The 18,998-nt window shown below is 42.1% G+C and overlaps 1 protein-coding gene across 2 annotated transcripts in view; it reads right to left on the bottom strand.

The window, feature by feature from the left end:
- The window catches only part of RTEL1 (regulator of telomere elongation helicase 1), a 283,430-nt gene that overhangs the window by 203,049 nt on the left and 61,383 nt on the right, over window positions 1-18,998 (bottom strand). For both annotated transcript variants that reach the window (XM_073607371.1, XM_073607372.1), the window contains exons 12-16: window positions 11,589-11,686; window positions 11,427-11,482; window positions 9,411-9,485; window positions 7,298-7,373; window positions 359-491 (exon numbers count right to left, since the gene is read on the bottom strand). In XM_073607371.1, the coding sequence (XP_073463472.1) occupies window positions 359-491; window positions 7,298-7,373; window positions 9,411-9,485; window positions 11,427-11,482; window positions 11,589-11,686 (438 nt within the window). The remainder of the gene's footprint in view (window positions 1-358; window positions 492-7,297; window positions 7,374-9,410; window positions 9,486-11,426; window positions 11,483-11,588; window positions 11,687-18,998) is intronic.

Raw genomic sequence — 18,998 nt, 5'->3', positions numbered from 1 at the left:
TTGAGTACTCTGGGTTTAGAGAAGCCTTTCTCAACTTTTTCAAACACAGAGGAACCCTTAAATTAGCTTTCCGGTCTCAGGGCACCCCTGCGAATAATTACTATATCTACAACTCATGACACATTAGTGTGATGGTCAGTGGGAAGAATGCTTCTTAGTCTTGTGGTCATTGGGAAGAATTACCCCTTTACAGATAGCTAAAAAGATGAATGGAGTCAGTGGGAACTTATCTGAGAGAGACAGATATTGTTCTATTCTCTAGTTTAGAGGCTTCCATTACCCAACAAGAGCATAGGTACGCTTTAACATAGTTCACCACAATATGCAGTATGGTTTCCCCAGCAAAATAAAAACTTACATCTGCATCTCCATGGTGAAGGAAGAGAGGGGACATAGAGTTCCACTGGTCAGTATGATGCTTCGCACTCCTTGTCTCACTAGGTCGTGCATTGTGTAACCAGGACTGAAACACCAGTAACTGAGCACCTTCCCTGCAACACACATACACAGATGGAAAATAAATTAAGGGACATATTCAGTTTTCAACAGGAACTCCAGATAATCACTATATACTGAAATCAGCCACAGGAAATCTAAGGCTGGGTTCACATATGTGTGAATTAAATGCAGGTTTCTCCGCATCCAATTCGCATGACAGGTGAGTGTGTCTGGCTCGCACAGGTCTGGGGCGGCCGTGGTGCGCATTTCAAAAGGGCCCTGTACATCTTTGGGTTTGGTTAAAGAATTCAGGCAAAACATTTGGACCCGATTCAAACCCGAACCGGTGAACAGACACGGACTGGACCCCGTGCTGGGAACCGCGGCCTCACATATGTGAACCCAGCCTAAATAAATGGTTGTCAGAAATCAGCAACAGAGGTGGCTAGATCTGGGTGGCTACACTTAGTAGACCAAGACCAGACTGTGTATGCGTTAAATTAGATTTATTTACAGTGAAACAAAATCTGTCCAAATGACGGCACACAGCAAAGATAGTCAACCAAACACCCAGTGACAAAATACCTTACCAAAAGAGTGACAAAAGCCTGACTGACAACTATGTACAATGTATAGAGAATGGGGAACACAGAAAGGCAAGGAAAACTGGAGGTGCAGGGAGCAGATGGAAAGGGGAACCAAAACTTGGATCAGGAACAAGGGAGACCAGGTACTGTAAGGGAAAAAAGGTATTTGATCCCCTGCTGATTTTGTACGTTTGCCCACTGACAAAGAAATGATCAGTCTATAATTTTAATGGTAGGTTTACTTTAACAGTGAGAGACAGAATAACAAACAAAATATCCAGAAAAACTCATTTCAAAAAAAGTTATAAATTCATTTGCATTTTAATGAATGAAATAAGTATTTGACCCCTTCGTAATACATGACTTAGTATTTGGTGGCAAAATCCTTGTTGGCAATCACAGTGGTCAGACGTTTCTTGTACCAGGTTTGCACACATCTCAGGATGGATTTTGTCCCACTCCTCTTTGCAGATCCTCTCCAAGTCCAAGTAAGGTTTTGAGGCCGACGTTTGATAACTCAAACCTTCAGCTCCCTCCCCATATTTTCTATGGGATTAAGGCCTGGAGACTGGCTAGGCCACTCCAGGACCCTAATGTGTTTCTTCTTGAGCCACTCCTTCACTGCCTTGGCCGTGTGTTTTATGTTATGTTCATGCTGAAATACCCATCCACGATCAATGCCCTGGCTGGGGAAAGGAGGTTCTCACCCAAGATGTGACGGTACATGGCCCTGTCCTTTGATGCGGTGAAGTTGTCCTGTCCCCTTTGCAGAAAAACACCCCCCAAGGCATAATGTTTCCACCTCCATGTTTGACAGTGGGGATGGTGTTCTTGGGGTCATAGGCAGCATTCCTCCTCCAAACACGGCGAGTTCAGTTGATACCAAAGAACTCGATTTTGCTCTCATCTGACCACAACACTTTCACCCAACTCTCCTCTGAATCATTCAGATGTTCATTGGCAAACTTCAGGCGGGCCTGTACATGTGCTTTTTTTGAGCAGGGGGACATTGCGGGCGCTGCAAAATTTCAGTAGTGTTACCAATTGTTTTCTTGGTGACTATCAATCAGAAGAGATGATCCCCTTTATGGAGAACATTGCCGTCTGGTATAGATATATCAATGACATTTTTCTCGTATGGGATGGGCCTATTGATCAATTACAAACTTTCTTTATCAACTTAACCACAACAATTTCAATCTAACATTTACTATGACGTGGGATTGTTGTTCCATCACTTGCCTTGATGTTACCATCCACAAAGATGAGAATGGCCTACTTACCAGTAGTCTATATAGGAAACCTACGGCTGGCAACTCCATACCACACACTAGCAGCTTCCATCCACAAGCCTTAATTTCCTCTATCCCCTACAGCCAGTGTCTGAGGATAAGACGGGGAACGCTAAGACCGAAACACTTCGCTAAACGTCTGGTGTGGTTTATCTCCTCCTCTGACTGTGCATGCTTTTACGTTGGGAAGACCATACAAGGATTTTTGGGAAAGAGCTTATCGCCACATCACTTCAATGAGGACCTGCAATCCCGGTATTCCACTTGGAAGACATGTAACGGATATACACGAAGGGGTTTTTCCTAGGGTCTCCTTCCTAATCCTCAACCGCATACATTCAGGTATGCGGGGAGGGGATTGGAATAAGACTTTATTACAGCATGAACAAAGGTGGATTTTCCGCCTTAATGCGACAAAACCACCTGACCTCAATGGATTCATCTCTTTCAGACCCTTCCTGGAAGGTTTCACCTCAGGGGGGTCTGAATGGGAACCAAATGACCCCAATGAGAGATCTCTAGGACAATGACCAAACTAACTTCTACAGAAAAATGATTTATATTTTCTATGTGAACATATGTACATATAAGCCGTGCTATTGCAGTTTTTGGCATTTACCATCAGATTTTACAATTTGAAGCCCCCCTCCCCCCTTTCTCATGTCTTCCCTTCCTCTCTCCATTTCTATTAAGACGTCAGAATTTTCACATATATACTGCATAGAACTAGTTTAGATATTTTCTGTGGATGATTGTACATCTATACGTTTCTGTGTTCACAATAATTTTCTATTTCCTTCCTCCTGACTTGCCTGCTTTTAGCCATTCCAGTCTGAGTATGGATGATTTGATGCACCACAGCACCCGCCCAGTAGGTCCCTCACTCAGAACACGGGGGCCATTCACGCCATTTCATTACATCCTTTGATTGGAGTTGTACGGCCAGGTTTCCCTGGTTGCCGTGACTCCACTTGCCGGACGTATGGCGTCACGACGCCTTGTCCAGCGTCCATGTGACGCCAGACATCCTCTTTCCATCAGGAAGTCGTGGTGGAGGCGCTTTCGTGCACCGGGGACTTGAGGGGGGGGGGGGGCGCTCCTTGATCGTGAGCTCCTCCCCACGCCACCACTAGGATTGGTCCATGGGATCTCCATCAACCCCATAAAACGTTGTCCATTCCAACATCATTTTAGGCTGCACACCCAGGTCAGACAGGACTACACCTGAACTGAGCCCTAATCAAGGTAATCCTTTTGGAACCAGTTACGTTGAGGGGTTCTAATCCTACACACATATAGATACTATAAGACAAGTACCATCGCACGGGTGCATATTTATGCATATAACTCGGTGACCTGATGGTGTCCTTTTTTATGCTCTCCCTCCATAGGCCCCTTTAACATTTATTTGGGCACTCGGACTCCAAACATCTGAAGTTAGCCGTTTCTGACCTCTAGCCCTCTCCTGTTCCTGTATTATCCAGAAACAAGCTAGGTATGTATGCTCCGAACAGACACTTATATAGTCATTTCAATGCAAAGTTACCTCATTTTTGGTCCTAACACTATGTTTATATCGCCTCTTTTTTTTTTTGACTCTAGCGATATTTGTCACTTTGGGCCATACGTGTGGTATTCCCATTGGGGCAGAGTTGGAGCGCCCTCTGTGAGTGACCATCCTGGGCCTTGGGTTGCTTTTCCTGGGTGTACCCATTTCTCTGGACCCGAACTGGTTGGCTTAAGGCAGCAGCATTTTTTCCCAAATGTTTTAACATGGATGCAAGATCATTGATTTTTCTATGCAAGTTTCATGGTCAGTGGATTCACAAAAATTGTTGGACTGAATTTTTGATGTTTTTCTTGTTTTACAATGCTGTCTTTTATCACCTATAGACGTATTTACGTCCTGTGTCTAACCACAAGCCTGAAGAAGAGAACAAATATCGCTAACTTGAAATGCGTTGGGTCATCTCTGTTGCTTTATTTATCCAACAGAGCAGTGGTTGTCTCCAACTGTATTGTATCTTTGCATATCTTTGTATTTGCATCCTGTAAACTCTGTACTGTATATCCTACTTTTAACCTTTTTCAAATAAAATAATATTTTTTATATTTACGGTCTTGATCTGTAGAGGAGTAGTGCCCCTTAAAGTCACATTTAGAGGAAAATTCCCCGTTTGCAACTTATCTTGGTGACTATGGTCCCAGCTGGCTTTAGATCATTGACAAGATTCTCCAGTGTGGTTCTGGGCTGATTCCTCACCGTCCTCATGATCACTGAAACTCCATGAGGTGAGATCTTGCATGGAGCCCCAGACCGAGGGAGACTGACCGTTCTTTTATGTTTCTTCCATTTGTGAATAATCACACCAACTGTTGTCACCCTCTCACCAAGCTGCTTGCCGATGGTCTTGTAGCCCATTCCAGCCTGGTGTAGATCTACAATCTTGTCCCCAACATCCTTGGACAGCTCTTTGGTCTTGGCCATGGTGGAGAGATTGGAATTGATTGCTTCTGTGGACAGGTGTCTTTTATACAGGTAACAAGCTCAGATTAGGAGCACTCCCTTTAAGGGAGTGCTCCTAATCTCAGCTCATTACCTGTATAGAAGACACCTGAGAGCCAGAAATCTTGCTGATCGATAGGGGATCAAATACTTATTTCACACATTAAAATGCAAATCAATTTATAAACTTTTTGGAAATGCGTTTTTCTGGATATTTTTGTTGTTATTCTGTCTCTCACTGTTAAAATAAACCTACCATTAAAATGATAGACTTATCATTTTTTTGTCAGTGGGCAAAACGCACAAAATCAGCAGAGGATCAAATACTTTTTTCCCTCACTGCACAAGGCAACAGGATACAGCAAACCACTGAAGGAACAGTAACTGGTAGCACAGCAAAACACTGGAGCGAGAGGCACTAATAGGGGAGGACTTAAGACCCCTTTAACACCGAGGCGTTTTTCAGGCGCTGCAGCACTAAAAATAGCGCCTGTAAAGCGCCTGAAAAAAGCCTCAGCTGCAAACTCAGTGGGAAAGCCCGAGTGCTTTCACACTGGGGCGCTGCGCTGGCAGGGCGTCACAAAAAGTCCTACCAGCAGCTTCTTTGCAGCGGTGTAGGAGCGGTGAATACACCGCTCCTCCCCATTGAAAACAATGAGGCAGCACTGCTATACCGCCGGCAAAGCGCTGCTACAGCAGCGTTTTGCGGGCAGATTTAACCCCTTTTCGGCCGCTAGCCGGAGTTAAAACCGCCCCGCTAGCGGCCGAATAGCGCCGCTAAAACAACGGTAAAGCGGCGCTAAAAATAGCGCCGATTTACCGCTGACGCCCGGGGCGGCACAGTGTGAAGGGAGTCTAAAGCAGACCTTTGGTCATTTTTTCAACTTTCCTACTTTTTGATTAAATCTTCTGCCCTTGGTGTTTTAACTTTGGATAGTAAATCATTTTTTTTCTGCCAGTAAATATCTTGTACAGCCCACTTCCTGTTTCTTGTCTGACCATTAGCCTAGGCTTATGACATCATGCACAGCTCTCTATCTCTCCAGAGAGTTTGCCAGGAAGGAAGGGGGGATGAGTCATAAGAGGGCCAATGAAAGCTGCAGGGCTGAAGGTGTATGTATAAATCCAGGCAGTGAACAGGCAGCAGCTTCAACTGCCCATAGTTAAAATGGCTGCAGCCAGACTTAGTGGCGGGAGATTTCTGCAGCATACTTGGCAAGTACAGAACCACAGTATATATAGAATAATATACAAAGTGGTTGGAGGGAAGCTTCAGAATGGCAAAGATGTTTTTATTACAAATTATGTGAGCAGACTGCAGTTCCTCTTTAAATACCCTCCCAGCAGCCAGCATCAGGTGGAAACTGATTACTGGGATCTGCTGGCAGATACCCACTGATGGACACCGAAACTACAACCTTTCGCTCTGGGAAACACAGTGCCACCAGCAGGTGATCTAGGGCCTGACAATGGTACAAAAAAGAGACAGCTTCAACTTTTGCTAAAACACATACATACACGAAGAAGGTACAAGCTACACAGTGCCCCTGGTGGATATTGAACACTGGATCCCAGATCAGCAAGGCTATGACTGACCACTGTTGAGCTAAACTAGACTTCTGGATTGAACAAACCTTTAGAGGTGATGTAAGGTTACAGGTTTTACACTGTTACCTAGACTTCTGCTTTTAGTATACCTAGTGACAAAATTTAATTTTTGGTTTTGGACGGAGAAGAGAAGAATCAAAACTCCAGTATGGGTTTTAGTGCTGTCTGTATCCCCGCTGGAAAGATTCCCCTTCTCCATTTGCCCTGGTGACCATTGTCATCCAGATAGAAAGAGATGGGAAATCCAAACTTCTAGAGGATAATGGGAAAAGAAAAGCAAGAGGAAATCTTCCAATGGTGATAGCTCTCGAAGAGGGGATGTCTCATTATTTAGCAAAGGTTTCCTCTGACTTCCTGTTAGGTCTACAGGTTAAGAAGGGAAGAGAATTTTCCCAAAAATAGGACAAAAAAAAGGGGGGGGGGGGTAATCTGACAGGAGTGTTACCGACTCCATACTAAAACTAAAAAATCTATGGCTTAGGTATACTTTAAATAATATTGAACCCAAATGGAAATACTGCTCTATACTACGTTAAAATCCACTCAAAGATTAGATAACATCATGGTAAACTGTCACAAATTTCATTCTTCCTGGGTCCCTTTGTTCAGAACTACCCAGCATGCCTGGTCGGGGAGCACACCCTGAGCTCATCAGAAATGTTAAATTTTCAGGACTACATGTCCCGTAACTCCTTGCTGTCCCTACTGCGCATGCGTCCCCCGAGCAGTCAATCGATTGACTCAGCTGGAATCTAAGGAATTGCAACAGGCAGCAACACAAACCTTCCTAAGCATGATAGAATAATAGAGTGATTGTCCCTCTAGGGTAACTTCAGTCCAGTTCTATCACATGACCTCTGGCTCACCTCCATGCTTCCTGCTATTGCTCCACACATCTCCCCGTGGTTTTTTCTTCTGGCTGTTGTCAGGGTGGATGTGAACCTGCTCGTGCACAAGAAAATTACACAATTGGGCAATAGATATGGGAAGGGAAACTCAAATCCATTTGTAAAAGAGGTCTTCTACACTAGCAAAAGCTGAGGCTCTGTATAGCGTAGATGAGCAAGATCTAACACAGCGTGAAGGAGATAATATAAGCCTAAGCAACACATTTAAATACTAGCAGCACATTTGTTTAAAGAGGATCTTGTAGTTTGTCCATTCAGGGCAATGTGCTGAAGTCCCTCGATAGGACACCCTCCCCACCCTCTAATACTCACCTTTGCCAAGCTACCCTGCCCGTTTGTTGAAGCTTGCAGCTGCAGGAATCACCCCGGTACCGTTTTTTGGAGCAGGCGGTTGGCTCCTTAGTGATAACAACTGATGCAGCTAAAAACTGCTCGGCTGTTAGCCTAAAGGAGCGGGAGGGGACGTCCCCCCCTCCCGCCACCTTCCACCGCTCTTCCCGGGCCTCCAGTCCCACCAGGAGACTCAAGCCAAGAGCCGGCTGCCAATGGCGTCGATTTAAAAAAAAAATGACAGTATTCAGAATCGCCTTTTAGACCCCCCGATCCCCCCATAAAGAGTACTTGTCACCACCTATTACTGTCACAAGGGTGTTATTGTTGTTGCATTCCTTGTGACAGCAATAAAAGTGATCAGAATTTTTTTTTTTTTTTAAAGGGACAATGTAAAAAAAATAAATAAAAAAAAAAAAAAAAATAAAATAATGTTTAAAGTGCCCCCTTCCCCGAATGCTCGCGCAGCAAAGAAAAAGCATACGCAAGTCGCGCCCGCAAATGTAAACGGTGTTCAAATCACACATGTGAGGTATCGCTGTGATGGTCAGAGCGAGAACAATAATTCTAGCAAAAGACCTCCTCTGTAACTTTAACCTGGTAAGCGTTAACAAAAATTTAAAGCGTCGCCTATGGAGATTTTTGGTACCGTAGTTTGTCGCCATTCCACGAGTGTGCGCAATTTCAAAGCATGACATGTTGGGTATCTATTTACTCAGTGTAACATCTTTGACATTATACAAAAACAGTGGGCTCACTTTACTGTTTATTTTTTTTAATTAATGACATTTTTCCCAAAAAAGTTGTTTGAAAGACCTCTGCGCAAATACCATGTGACATAAAATATTGCAAAGATCGTCATTTGATTCTCTAGGGTCTTTGCTAAAAAAAAAAAAAATTATATATATATATATATATATATAATTTTTTTTTTTACACACACACATACATACATACATATACATATACATATACACACACATAAAATGTTTTGGGGGTTCTAACTAATTTTCTATCAAGCAATACTGACTTTAACTTGTAAGCAACAAATGTCAGAAATAGGTTTAGGCATGAAAGGGTTAAAATACTTCTTCATTCAGGTTATTCAGAGACGTTGGCAATAGCTAGTTTCTAAGTAGTACAGTTATTTCAAAGATCATCCCAAAAACAAAAATGACTTTCTACTGGGGAAACTTAAGTGTCCGATACCATGAAAACAATGCTTCCTTGTACAAGAAATGCCTATGCATGCCATGTATATTGTTTCCTTTATGTTGCAATGGAAAGACCACAAAGGAAAAGAAAAGATCATCTGTATGTTGAAAAAGTGGAAAAAAACACTCCAAAGCCCTAGATCGATATTTCCGGTGACTTTGGTCTTATTGATTTACAAAAGCTTTTTTTTTTTTTTTTTTTTTCCAGAGGGGATCTATAAACTATGGCCCTGCAGCTGCTGCGGAACTACACGTCCCATGAGGCATTGCAAAACTCTGACATTCACAGACATGACTAGTCTTGATGGGAATTGTAGTTCCTGAACAACTTTAGGGCCACAGTTTGGAGACCCCCCTGATCGACTGGCTCGGAAACGGCACTTTTCTTAAGAATGACTTTCTTCAACAGCAGTCTGACTCCAGTTACGTTTCAAAGTGAAGTTTGCTACAACCTTCTGCTGCAAAGATCTATCCTAACGGTCTTTATTCATAGAGTGAAAAGATGGTAATGGATTTAAGCACTTTACCTTGTAGTACCTCGACACCTGTTTGGTGTTGATGACAGCAGTGGAACCTTCAGGGATCTCAATATTAAATACAATCTGCAGGAAACACATAAAACAAGAGTGAGAAGACAAAAAACAAAAAACAAAAACAATGAACTGCAGATTTCCCTTTCTTCCACCTAATTATTATAATACAGGATTTATATAGCGCCAACAGTGCGCAGTGCTTTACAACATGAGGGCAGACAGTACAGTTACAATGCAATTCAATTCAATACAGATAGAATCAGAGGGTCCTGCTTGTCCTAATGGGTTTTCCACATTACCAATGGAAAGTGTCCAATCAACTCTTAAAGTGAATCTGCCCTGGCCTAACAAAAGGTAACATCACTGAAGTTCAAGCACCTACAAGTACCTGTGTTAGACATCAAACCAATCCCTGTGTCTATGTAGTTTCCCTTTGGACCCCAGGTCCTACATGGTGTCACAACAATATTCCAAATTGAGATGAGGCTAAAACCTCACCCTATGTCATTCAGCTGTCAAATACCAGAACTACAGTGGGCGGTAGAGTCCCCAACGTAAAACTTGGGTGAGAAGGGGGCGTTGCGGGATCAAATGTAATACTAAACACAGGTGCTTGCAGATACTACTGCCATTGCACTTCAGCACTTTTCCCGTCTCAGAAATATTTTAGGCCAGCACAACCCGCACTGTCACTCTCCAACAACCAGAGGGCGCCCGCTCCCCTTTTCCCAGCACCACTGCTCCCTTCCCTCTCTGTGGTCATGTTTTGGCGACATGCGGGAAGAAGAGGAAGAGAGATGAGAAGGGGGAAGGGAAAAGGGAAGGAGGAGAAGGGGAGGGAGAAGGAAGAGAGCCGGGCTGAGGACAAGATCATCATAGAGCATTGATGATAACCATACAGCGCTGTGGTCTATAGGAGAGAGAGAGATCACCATGTCCTTGGGGGCTTTCATATTGAGCTGACTTGAGACTGCACTCCCCCACCCCTTTCCCCAGTAGGTGGCACAGTTGTAAAGAGGGAAAAAAAAAAAACGCGCTACTGTATCAGTAGTAAATGATCAATTACTAAAGAGTTATAGTCCAATAAGCAGCCGCTTAATGTGAGATATACACAAAATAGACATAGAAAGAAGAAGCCATGCTAATGAAGTCCAATTAATGTAGAAACTTGATTGTAGGAATAAATATCATATCTCTAGTGGTGAAAATATGGTGGAATAATGAACCAAATTCTTCTAGTATTAACACCACGGCGAGTTCATACAGCAAAGTGTGCCACCACCTTTAGAAAAACTCGCTTACCAGATGGCAAGCAAAACCAGGCATGTGGCTATAGCCCAGCCAAGGCCTTTTCTTGCATGGAAGGTCGTGGGGATAGGCTCTGGATGGATGGCTGATAGCTATATTCAAACACCGATAATATCGCTCGACCCAGTACCATTAGTTCAGCGATAAACACAGCAGTAAACCTTGCTGTAGAAAGCCAGGCCGGTGTTGTCCCTCTATAGATCCTAATAAAGTGGCACTAGCAGAGGAGGGAAGTGATGGATCAGAGCCTGTAGAAGAAGCTCTAGTGACCAGTCTAGATGGATGAGGTAAGAATGTTGGGTAGATGGCCCTCCAAGTTTAAACCCGAACACATATAAATTACATATGAATTACATATTGCATAGTTGTCTTCCACAGGTGGTCCCTAGTGCTGGAGAACTTGGGGACCGCTGCTTTATATAATAAAAAAAATAAAATAAAAAAAAACGGTGGTTATTAAATAGCACCAAAATAAAGCGCTAAGTCTTAAAAGTGTATATAAAATTAATTTGGGTACAGTGTTGCATGGCCAACAGTCAAACTATCATAGCACTGAAACCCGAAAAATGGCCCGGTAGTGGAGGAATATTTCAGACTGGTACTTAACTTGTTAACTGGATATTGAATATGGGTTTCAAAGCTAGTGCTTGGGCTGGAGAATACATATATCGTCATCAGCTTTAAAGTAAAAGGAAGTCTTACCTGGATAATATCTGACAGTTTCTGGAGGCCAAGAGTGTTGGTGAAGATCCCAGAACCTAAAGACAAGGACATGAATACAGAAGTAGTACATTCTTTTTTGTGGACAGGGGAAACGACAAAAAGTAGGGCCAATTTGATAAGCCTGCCTGGGAAATTCCTTACTTCCGCCAACATGCTGTATGATCTGTTCCAAAAGATCCAGTAGATCCGTCTTGGTGTTGTAAGTGATTCCCGCAGATGCAAAGAGCTCAAAGATGTAACTGCAGATAGACAATACATACGGCTTTCAGAGGAAAAGAACTTCATGTCTGACCCATTACACCAAGACACATAGAACGAAATCTGAAGGTCTAAACTCAACCACAATATGCTTTGAATGTTTGTTCCAACTACAATGAGTTCCTTTATCTAAGGAAAGCCTAACTGGCCATGATATTCTATACGGTCACCACCAAATCCATTGATATCTAATAGATTATATATATTGTTGTACAAACTAGGTGTTACATTTAAGGGTAAATAATACAGACTAAACACAATGATATAACAATAGTCCTACTACATGTCCAAAGTGTAATAAGAGTCCAATCCTACAAAGTGGTGAAGACATCCAATGAAATGGCCTCCAAATTATAAGAGGTTTAAACAGACATGAAAATATAATCCATCCAATAACCTCCTCTGTGTCTCCACCCATAAAGAGTAGTTCACCTTCTACTCCACCATCTCTCCTCCAATAGTCTCCATGGGTTGTTCTTAATGAGTGCAGCAAAGTACCTTAAGGCCGGGTTCACACTAGTGTGAATTGGAAGTGGGTTTTCCGCATCCAATTCGCAATAGCAGGAGATTGCGACCGGCTCTCTATGGACCTGGGTAACAAATCTCTGCTGCGGCTCCGATGCAAATTTGCACAGGGGTCCGGTGCGTCCCTTGGTCCATTTCAGGTCCGAATTCAGCCAAAAATCTGGGCTGAAATCGGACCTGAAACGGTGAACGGGGACGCATCGGACCCCTGCTGTGAGCCGCATGCGGTAATAGTGTGAACGCAGCCTAAAACAATAAGTGGAAACCTAGTGCTCTACGTTTAAACGAATGCTTATTTAAGATAAGAGGATGGACGTATAGAAACCAATATACACTATATTGTCAAAAGTATTGGGACGGCTGCCTTTACACACATACGAACTTCAATGGCATCCCAGTCTTAGTCCGTAGGGTTCAATATTGACCTGCACCACCCTTTGCAGCTATAACAGCTTCAACTCTTCTGGAAAGGATGTCCACAAGGTTTAGGAGTGTGTCTATGGGAATGTTTGACCATTCTTCCAGAAGCGCATAGATAGATAATATATATATATATATATATATATAGATAGATAGATAGATAGATAGATAGATAGATAGATAGATAGATAGATAGATAGAGAGAGAGAGAGAGAGAGAGAGAGAGAGAGAGAGCGCGAGAGACAGAGACATACACACATACATATAAACACACACAATTACACACACAATTACATACACACATACAGTTTCTTCATTTACAAAATTACAACACTGTTTATGATGGGAAGAGAATTTAAAAAAAAAGAAATTAAATAAAAAAAATTTAAAAAAAACCCAATTACCAAATCAGATTCCACACACATTAGCTTCCTTATTCGCATTCATCTATTATATACAGTGCATTGAAAAAAGGATTTACACCCCTTGAAATTTCCCATTTTGTCATGTTACAACCAAAACTAGAAAAACTACAATTTCTGGGGAAATTGTGAAAAGTGTTCTTGCCTCTACAACTGGAGTGGGTGGAGTAACTGGGTGGAGTGGCTTGTGTAACTGTTGTGTGGTTGGAGTGGCTGGAGTAACTGTGAAAAGTGTTAAAAAGCTTAATATTTTAAAAAGTATAAATAGTAGTAAAAAAGTTGAAGTCTCATCATTAGCTGAAAGAGCTGAACATTTTTTTCAAAAATTATGATTTTTTTTTTCAAAAATGATTTTTTTTTCAAAAATGATTTTTTTTTTTTTTCAAAAATGATTTTTTTTTTCAAAAATATATATTTTTTTTTTTTCAAAAATATATATATTTTTTTTTTCAAAAATATTTTTTTTTTTTCATGGGGCGGTCATAATGTTTTGGCTGATCATGGGGTTGTCAGCTTTTGTCACCTCCCACTCTAGTTTTTAACATTTCACCATTCATTCCTAGGGGACCAATTTCGCCGCAAAAACGACAATATTTTGTGAACCATTCGGCGAAACGTTCCACAAAATAATTTTTTTTTTACATGGGGCGGTCATAATGTTTTGGCTGATCATGGGGTTGTCAGCTTTTGTCACCTCCCACTCTAGTTTTTAACATTCCGCCATTCATTCTTATGGGACCAATTTCACCGCAAAAACGACGATATTTCGTGAACCATTTGGCGAAACGTTCCACAAAGTAATAGCATACCAATTAAATGACATTGAGGCCGGATTCACACTGGTATTTTTCAGCTTTTCACAAAGTTCCACAAGGTAATAGCACACCAATTAAATGACATTGAACATTTCACCATTCATTCCTATGGGACCAATTTCGCCGCAAAAACGACGATATTTCGTGGACCATTCGGCGAAACGTTCCACAAAGTAATAGCACACCAATCGGGAACAATCCGCACGTTTCGGTATATTACTTGTCTCTGTAGTGTAAAAACTGTGGGAGGAGTCTACAAGCATTATCAAGTCTAGCAGATGAAGGTATGACCACATGCATTTGGGGTGTCTCAGCATCTTGTGTTTACAACCACTGTTTCCTAGCAACGCTCATGCCCTGTTTTTTTTTTTTTACAAATTTTTTATTTGTTTATTCAAAGGGAGAGGTCCATGGACCCAGAATACATTTACAAACATATGTTCAGCATAAGTCAAGTAAAGGTAAATGTTGTACCAGTATGTAGCAATCTGTCAAACGTCAAAGAGGATTACAATGTCTAGTTAAATAAGCCATATAGACATCCCTTATCATTTATTTTAATCAAAAAACACCCCTGTCACTGTGTATACACAGCACAAGGTAGAAAAAGAGGAAACTAGTATAGAAAGAAAGCTGAGAAACAAAACACAAACAGTAGAATACATAAGTGGGTAATAGTGGGGAAGGGGAAGAGTTAGGGAAGGGGGGGGGGGTAATGTGACATCTCAACCTATCTCTTCTTGTTTACTAGTGGGAGTATATATATTATACCTCTGGGGTGGGAGCCTGTACTTCTTTTAGGCTCCTACCGTTCTTAACCTTGATCTGCATCTGGGGAGCTGAGTAAGGTCTGGCCTTCATCTGAGTATTCAAACGTGTTCCACAGTGACCATGTCTTAGAGTATTTCTCTTGTTGGTTCCGAGCCGAAAGGATAAGGTCTTCGAATTTATTGATTTCTGTTACCTTTCTAAGCCACATCCCAACCGTCGGAGATTGTGAGGATTTCCACATAAGCGGGATGCAGGATTTGGCGGCGTTAAGGAGATGACAAATAATGGATTTTTTATAGGCTTTCACCGACCTATCTGAAACATGGAGGAGAAAAAAGGCTGGGTCGTCTGGTATTTGCTGTTCTGTAAATTTCTGTGTAATGTTTTTGACTTCTAGCCAGAATCGTTTAATTCTCGGGCATGACCAGAACACATGAAGTAATGTACCTCGTTCCTCCTGGCATCTCCAGCATCTATCTGATGATGCAGGAAATATTTTGTGTAGTTTCTCAGGCGTCCTGTACCACCTGGTCAAGATTTTAAAATTAGTTTCTTGTGTTTTCGTGCAGATAGAGGATTTGTATGTAAGCTGAATAATACGTTGTTTCTGTTGTGGACTAAAGGTGTAATTCAGGTCTCGTTCCCAGTCAGCAATGTGTTTTAGTGAGTAGGTGTCTGGTGGAGTAATTAAAAGGTTATACATGTATGAGAGTGTGTGAGATAATGTTCCTTCTGTGGAGCAGATTTCTTCCAAGGTTGTAAGGGGTCGAGCAAATTTGTTCGGTGGAGGGAGGGATCTAAAGAAATGTGTGATTTGCAGGGCATTCCAGAACTTTAGTCTAAATGTACCCGTCGGGTTTGTAAGTTCTTGTAATAAGGGCCATCTTTCCTGTACAAGAAAATGTGAAGCCTGGATACAGCCCGTAGATATTAGTTGTTTAAATTGATCTTCTTGATATCCCGGAGTGAAACAGGGATTTCCCAAAATTGGGAAGAGTGGCGAGTTTTCGGTTGAAATGGACCCTTTTTTGAACAAGAGAGAGCATACCTTCGTCGTATGACCGATGATGGGGTGGTATTTCAAATCTTTAGGTAAGGAGTCATAACACCAAGGTGCTCTAGCCAAAGGGATAGAGCTCAGATTCTGTTCAATCTGAGTCCATAGTTTTAGAGCTCCATTTCTATTCCAGTCAACCAACCTACCAAGATGGACTGCTTGATAGTATTTATGAACGTCTGGGACTGCCAGACCTCCATATTGTTTAGGCAGAATGAGTTGTGATCTCTTCAAACGGGGGGATTTGTGAGCCCATATAAATTCAAAAAACGCTTGTCGTATATGTCGAAAATATGTGGAGGGGATATGTATAGGTAGAGCCTGTAGAAGATATATAAATTTGGGCAGTATACTCATTTTCAGTATATTGCAGCGGCCGAACCACGAATGTAGGCCTGATGACCAATTTTTTAGTAATGTCCTCACCCTAGAGAGGAGTGGGGGAAAATTTAGCTCGTATACCTTAGATATGTGAGTCGGGATAATAGTACCCAGATATGTCAAAGCCGTGTCGTTCCATTTTAGTTTAAAATTTGTCTGCAGTTGCATCTTAAGCGACTGTGAAAGATTAATGCCCATTGCCTCTGATTTTTGGAAATTGATTTTAAGGTTAGAGAGGGTTCCGTATTTATTGATTTCTTTAAATAGATTTGGGAGCGATATCACAGGATTGGTAATGGAAAATAACATATCATCGGCATAAGCCGATATTTTATGTTGGGTATTCCCAATTGTTATGCCAGCAATATCTGGGTTCTTGCGCACAGCACACAGAAAGGGTTCCAATGACAGGGCGAAGAGGAGACAACGGACATCCCTGTCGTGTCCCGTTTGAAATTTGAAAGGGATCTGATAAGACTCCATTTGCTCGGACACGAGCTGAGGGTTTAGAGTATATCGATGATATCCATTGGGTCATATGGTCTCCAACCCCAATGTATCGAAGTACTGCAAGCATAAAGTTCCAATTCACCCTGTCAAAGGCCTTCTCCGCATCCGTTGCCAGAAATACACATGGAGTTCGAGACGTATTTACCCTTTGTAGCAAGTTAAGCACTTTGGTGGTATTGTCCCTGGCCTCTCTAGTAGGAACAAAACCTACTTGGTATAGATGGATTAGATGTGGCAAATGTTGTTGGATTCTGTTTGCTAGGATTTTTGTAAATAGCTTAAGGTCAATATTAAGCAGGGAGATCGGTCTATAATTTCCGCAGGCGGAGGGGTCTTTCCCTTCCTTTGGAATTACCGCAATATGGGCTTGCAATGTCTCCACAGTAAAGGGTGATGTAGGGTTTACTGAGTTAAATAATTTGACCATGTATGGACACAGCGATGGCATAAAAGTTTTGTAGTATAGGATGGTAAGTCCATCTGGTCCCGGGGCTTTCCCCTGTTTAGATGAAGCTATCGCTCCCTGTATTTCTTCAATTGTAATAGGGTCCTCTAGAGCTTCTCTATCTACCTCTGGTAACTTTGACATCTGTGAGGAGGTTAAGTATTCCTGTATGTTTTCTTGCATGGGGGGGGGGGGGTTTATCTATGTTGTATAGGTTTGAGTAGAATTTCTGAAATTCATGGGCGATATAATGAGGTTTGGAAACTTTGGTCCCCTTGGATGATAATATATGAGGAATGTATGTTGCTAACTTCTGATCTCTTAGGGATTTCGCTAGCATCTTACCGCATTTGTTACCTGATTCATAGGACATTTTCCTACATATCTGCATCGAAGCTTTAGCCGTAAATTGTAGAAGGTCATTAATTTGCGATCTGCGGGTAAGGAGGTCTGACTCTATGGAAGGGGAAGGTGATTGTTTATGTCTCGTCTCTAATAGTTTCAGGTCTTCTAACAATGAGTTAAGTTGTTGGGTCCGTTGTTTTTTAATTCTCGATCCGTGTTTAATAAGTATACCCCTTATGGCTGCTTTGTGTGCTTCCCAGATAATACCGGGGTTACAATCTGTCGTGTCATTGGTCTGGAAATAGAACTGAAGTTCTCTAGTGACTTCTGATAATACTTCGTTATCTTGTAAGAGGCTTTCATTTAGTCTCCACCCTTTAGTCTTTGAGGTTAGCGTGTCAGTGAGTGCATATAAGAGAGAGATTGGTGCGTGGTCAGACCACGTGATAGAGCCTATCGTGGCTGTTCTGACTGAGTGCAGCTGTGAGTGTGGTATGAGGAAGTAGTCTATGCGAGAGTATACCTTGTGGGGTGTTGAGTAAAAGGTATAATCTCTTTCTGTAGGGTGATTTATACGTCACACGTCTACTAATTGGGCCTGGTGTAAGGCCCGATCGATGCGTTTACGAGAGCCAGGAGGAATTGTCGAGTGTTTCGATGAGGAGTCTTCCGAGGGAATCAAAGGAATATTTAAGTCTCCTCCTATAATCAGTTGCCCTTCAGAAAAGTTCCTTAACTTCTCAATAGTCCTCTCAATAAAGATGTCCTGGTGGGAATTAGGGACGTATAAATTGGCCAAAGTCACCTTAACATTTCCAATCCTGCCTTTTATAAATAAAAAGCGCCCTGCCGGATCCTCCACAGTATCCAAGCAAGTCCATGGTACCTTACTGGAGATCAGAATAGATACTCCTTTCGATTTCGCTTCTGGATTCGGTGAGTGGTAGGCTAGGGGGAATGATCGGTTTCTAAGTATAGGCAGTTTGTCGCTTCTGAAGTGGGTCTCTTGCAGAAGAGCAATGTCTGCTCTCATGCGGTGAAGGTCTTGTAACAGCATGCGCCTTTTTTCTGGGATGTTTAATCCTTTAGTATTCAATGATGTCACATTAAGAACCTCCATGTTGATAACAAAAAGGAGGAGAGGGGAAGGAGAATGAGGGGAGGTGGGGTAGGGTATAGAGAAAAGGTTAGAACTGGGGTGACGATAGAGGCAGTGGAGAAGGATAGAGGAATAGAAAAAAAAAATAAAAATAGATAAAAAGACATTAAGAACAGCAAATATGCTAGAACGCTCGTCAGACACACTCTGACTATTGAGCGTAGGCCTATGTAGGGGAGCGGCTAGACACAGCCGGAGATAGAGCTCCAGCCACCCCCCCCTGCCCCGACCTTATTGAGTAATGAACAAATATATAACAAGTATGCTATTAACATCTCAAATTGAGAACGGTTATATTTAAACATGGGTATATAAGTCAAAGAAGCATGCAATCTGTAATTTATAGCATAAAACATAACTATAAAAGAAGAACGCTCATACAGTAGTATAGGCATCATTTACCAATACCCCCCGTCTCCCTATTCCCGCTCCCTGTGTCACAA

The sequence above is a fragment of the Aquarana catesbeiana genome, linkage group LG12, assembly GCF_042186555.1.
Source record: "Aquarana catesbeiana isolate 2022-GZ linkage group LG12, ASM4218655v1, whole genome shotgun sequence".
Classification (NCBI taxonomy): Eukaryota; Metazoa; Chordata; class Amphibia; order Anura; family Ranidae; genus Aquarana; species Aquarana catesbeiana.
The sequence above is the reverse complement of the archived record's forward strand: the minus strand, read 5'-3'. Positions and strand labels throughout refer to the sequence as shown.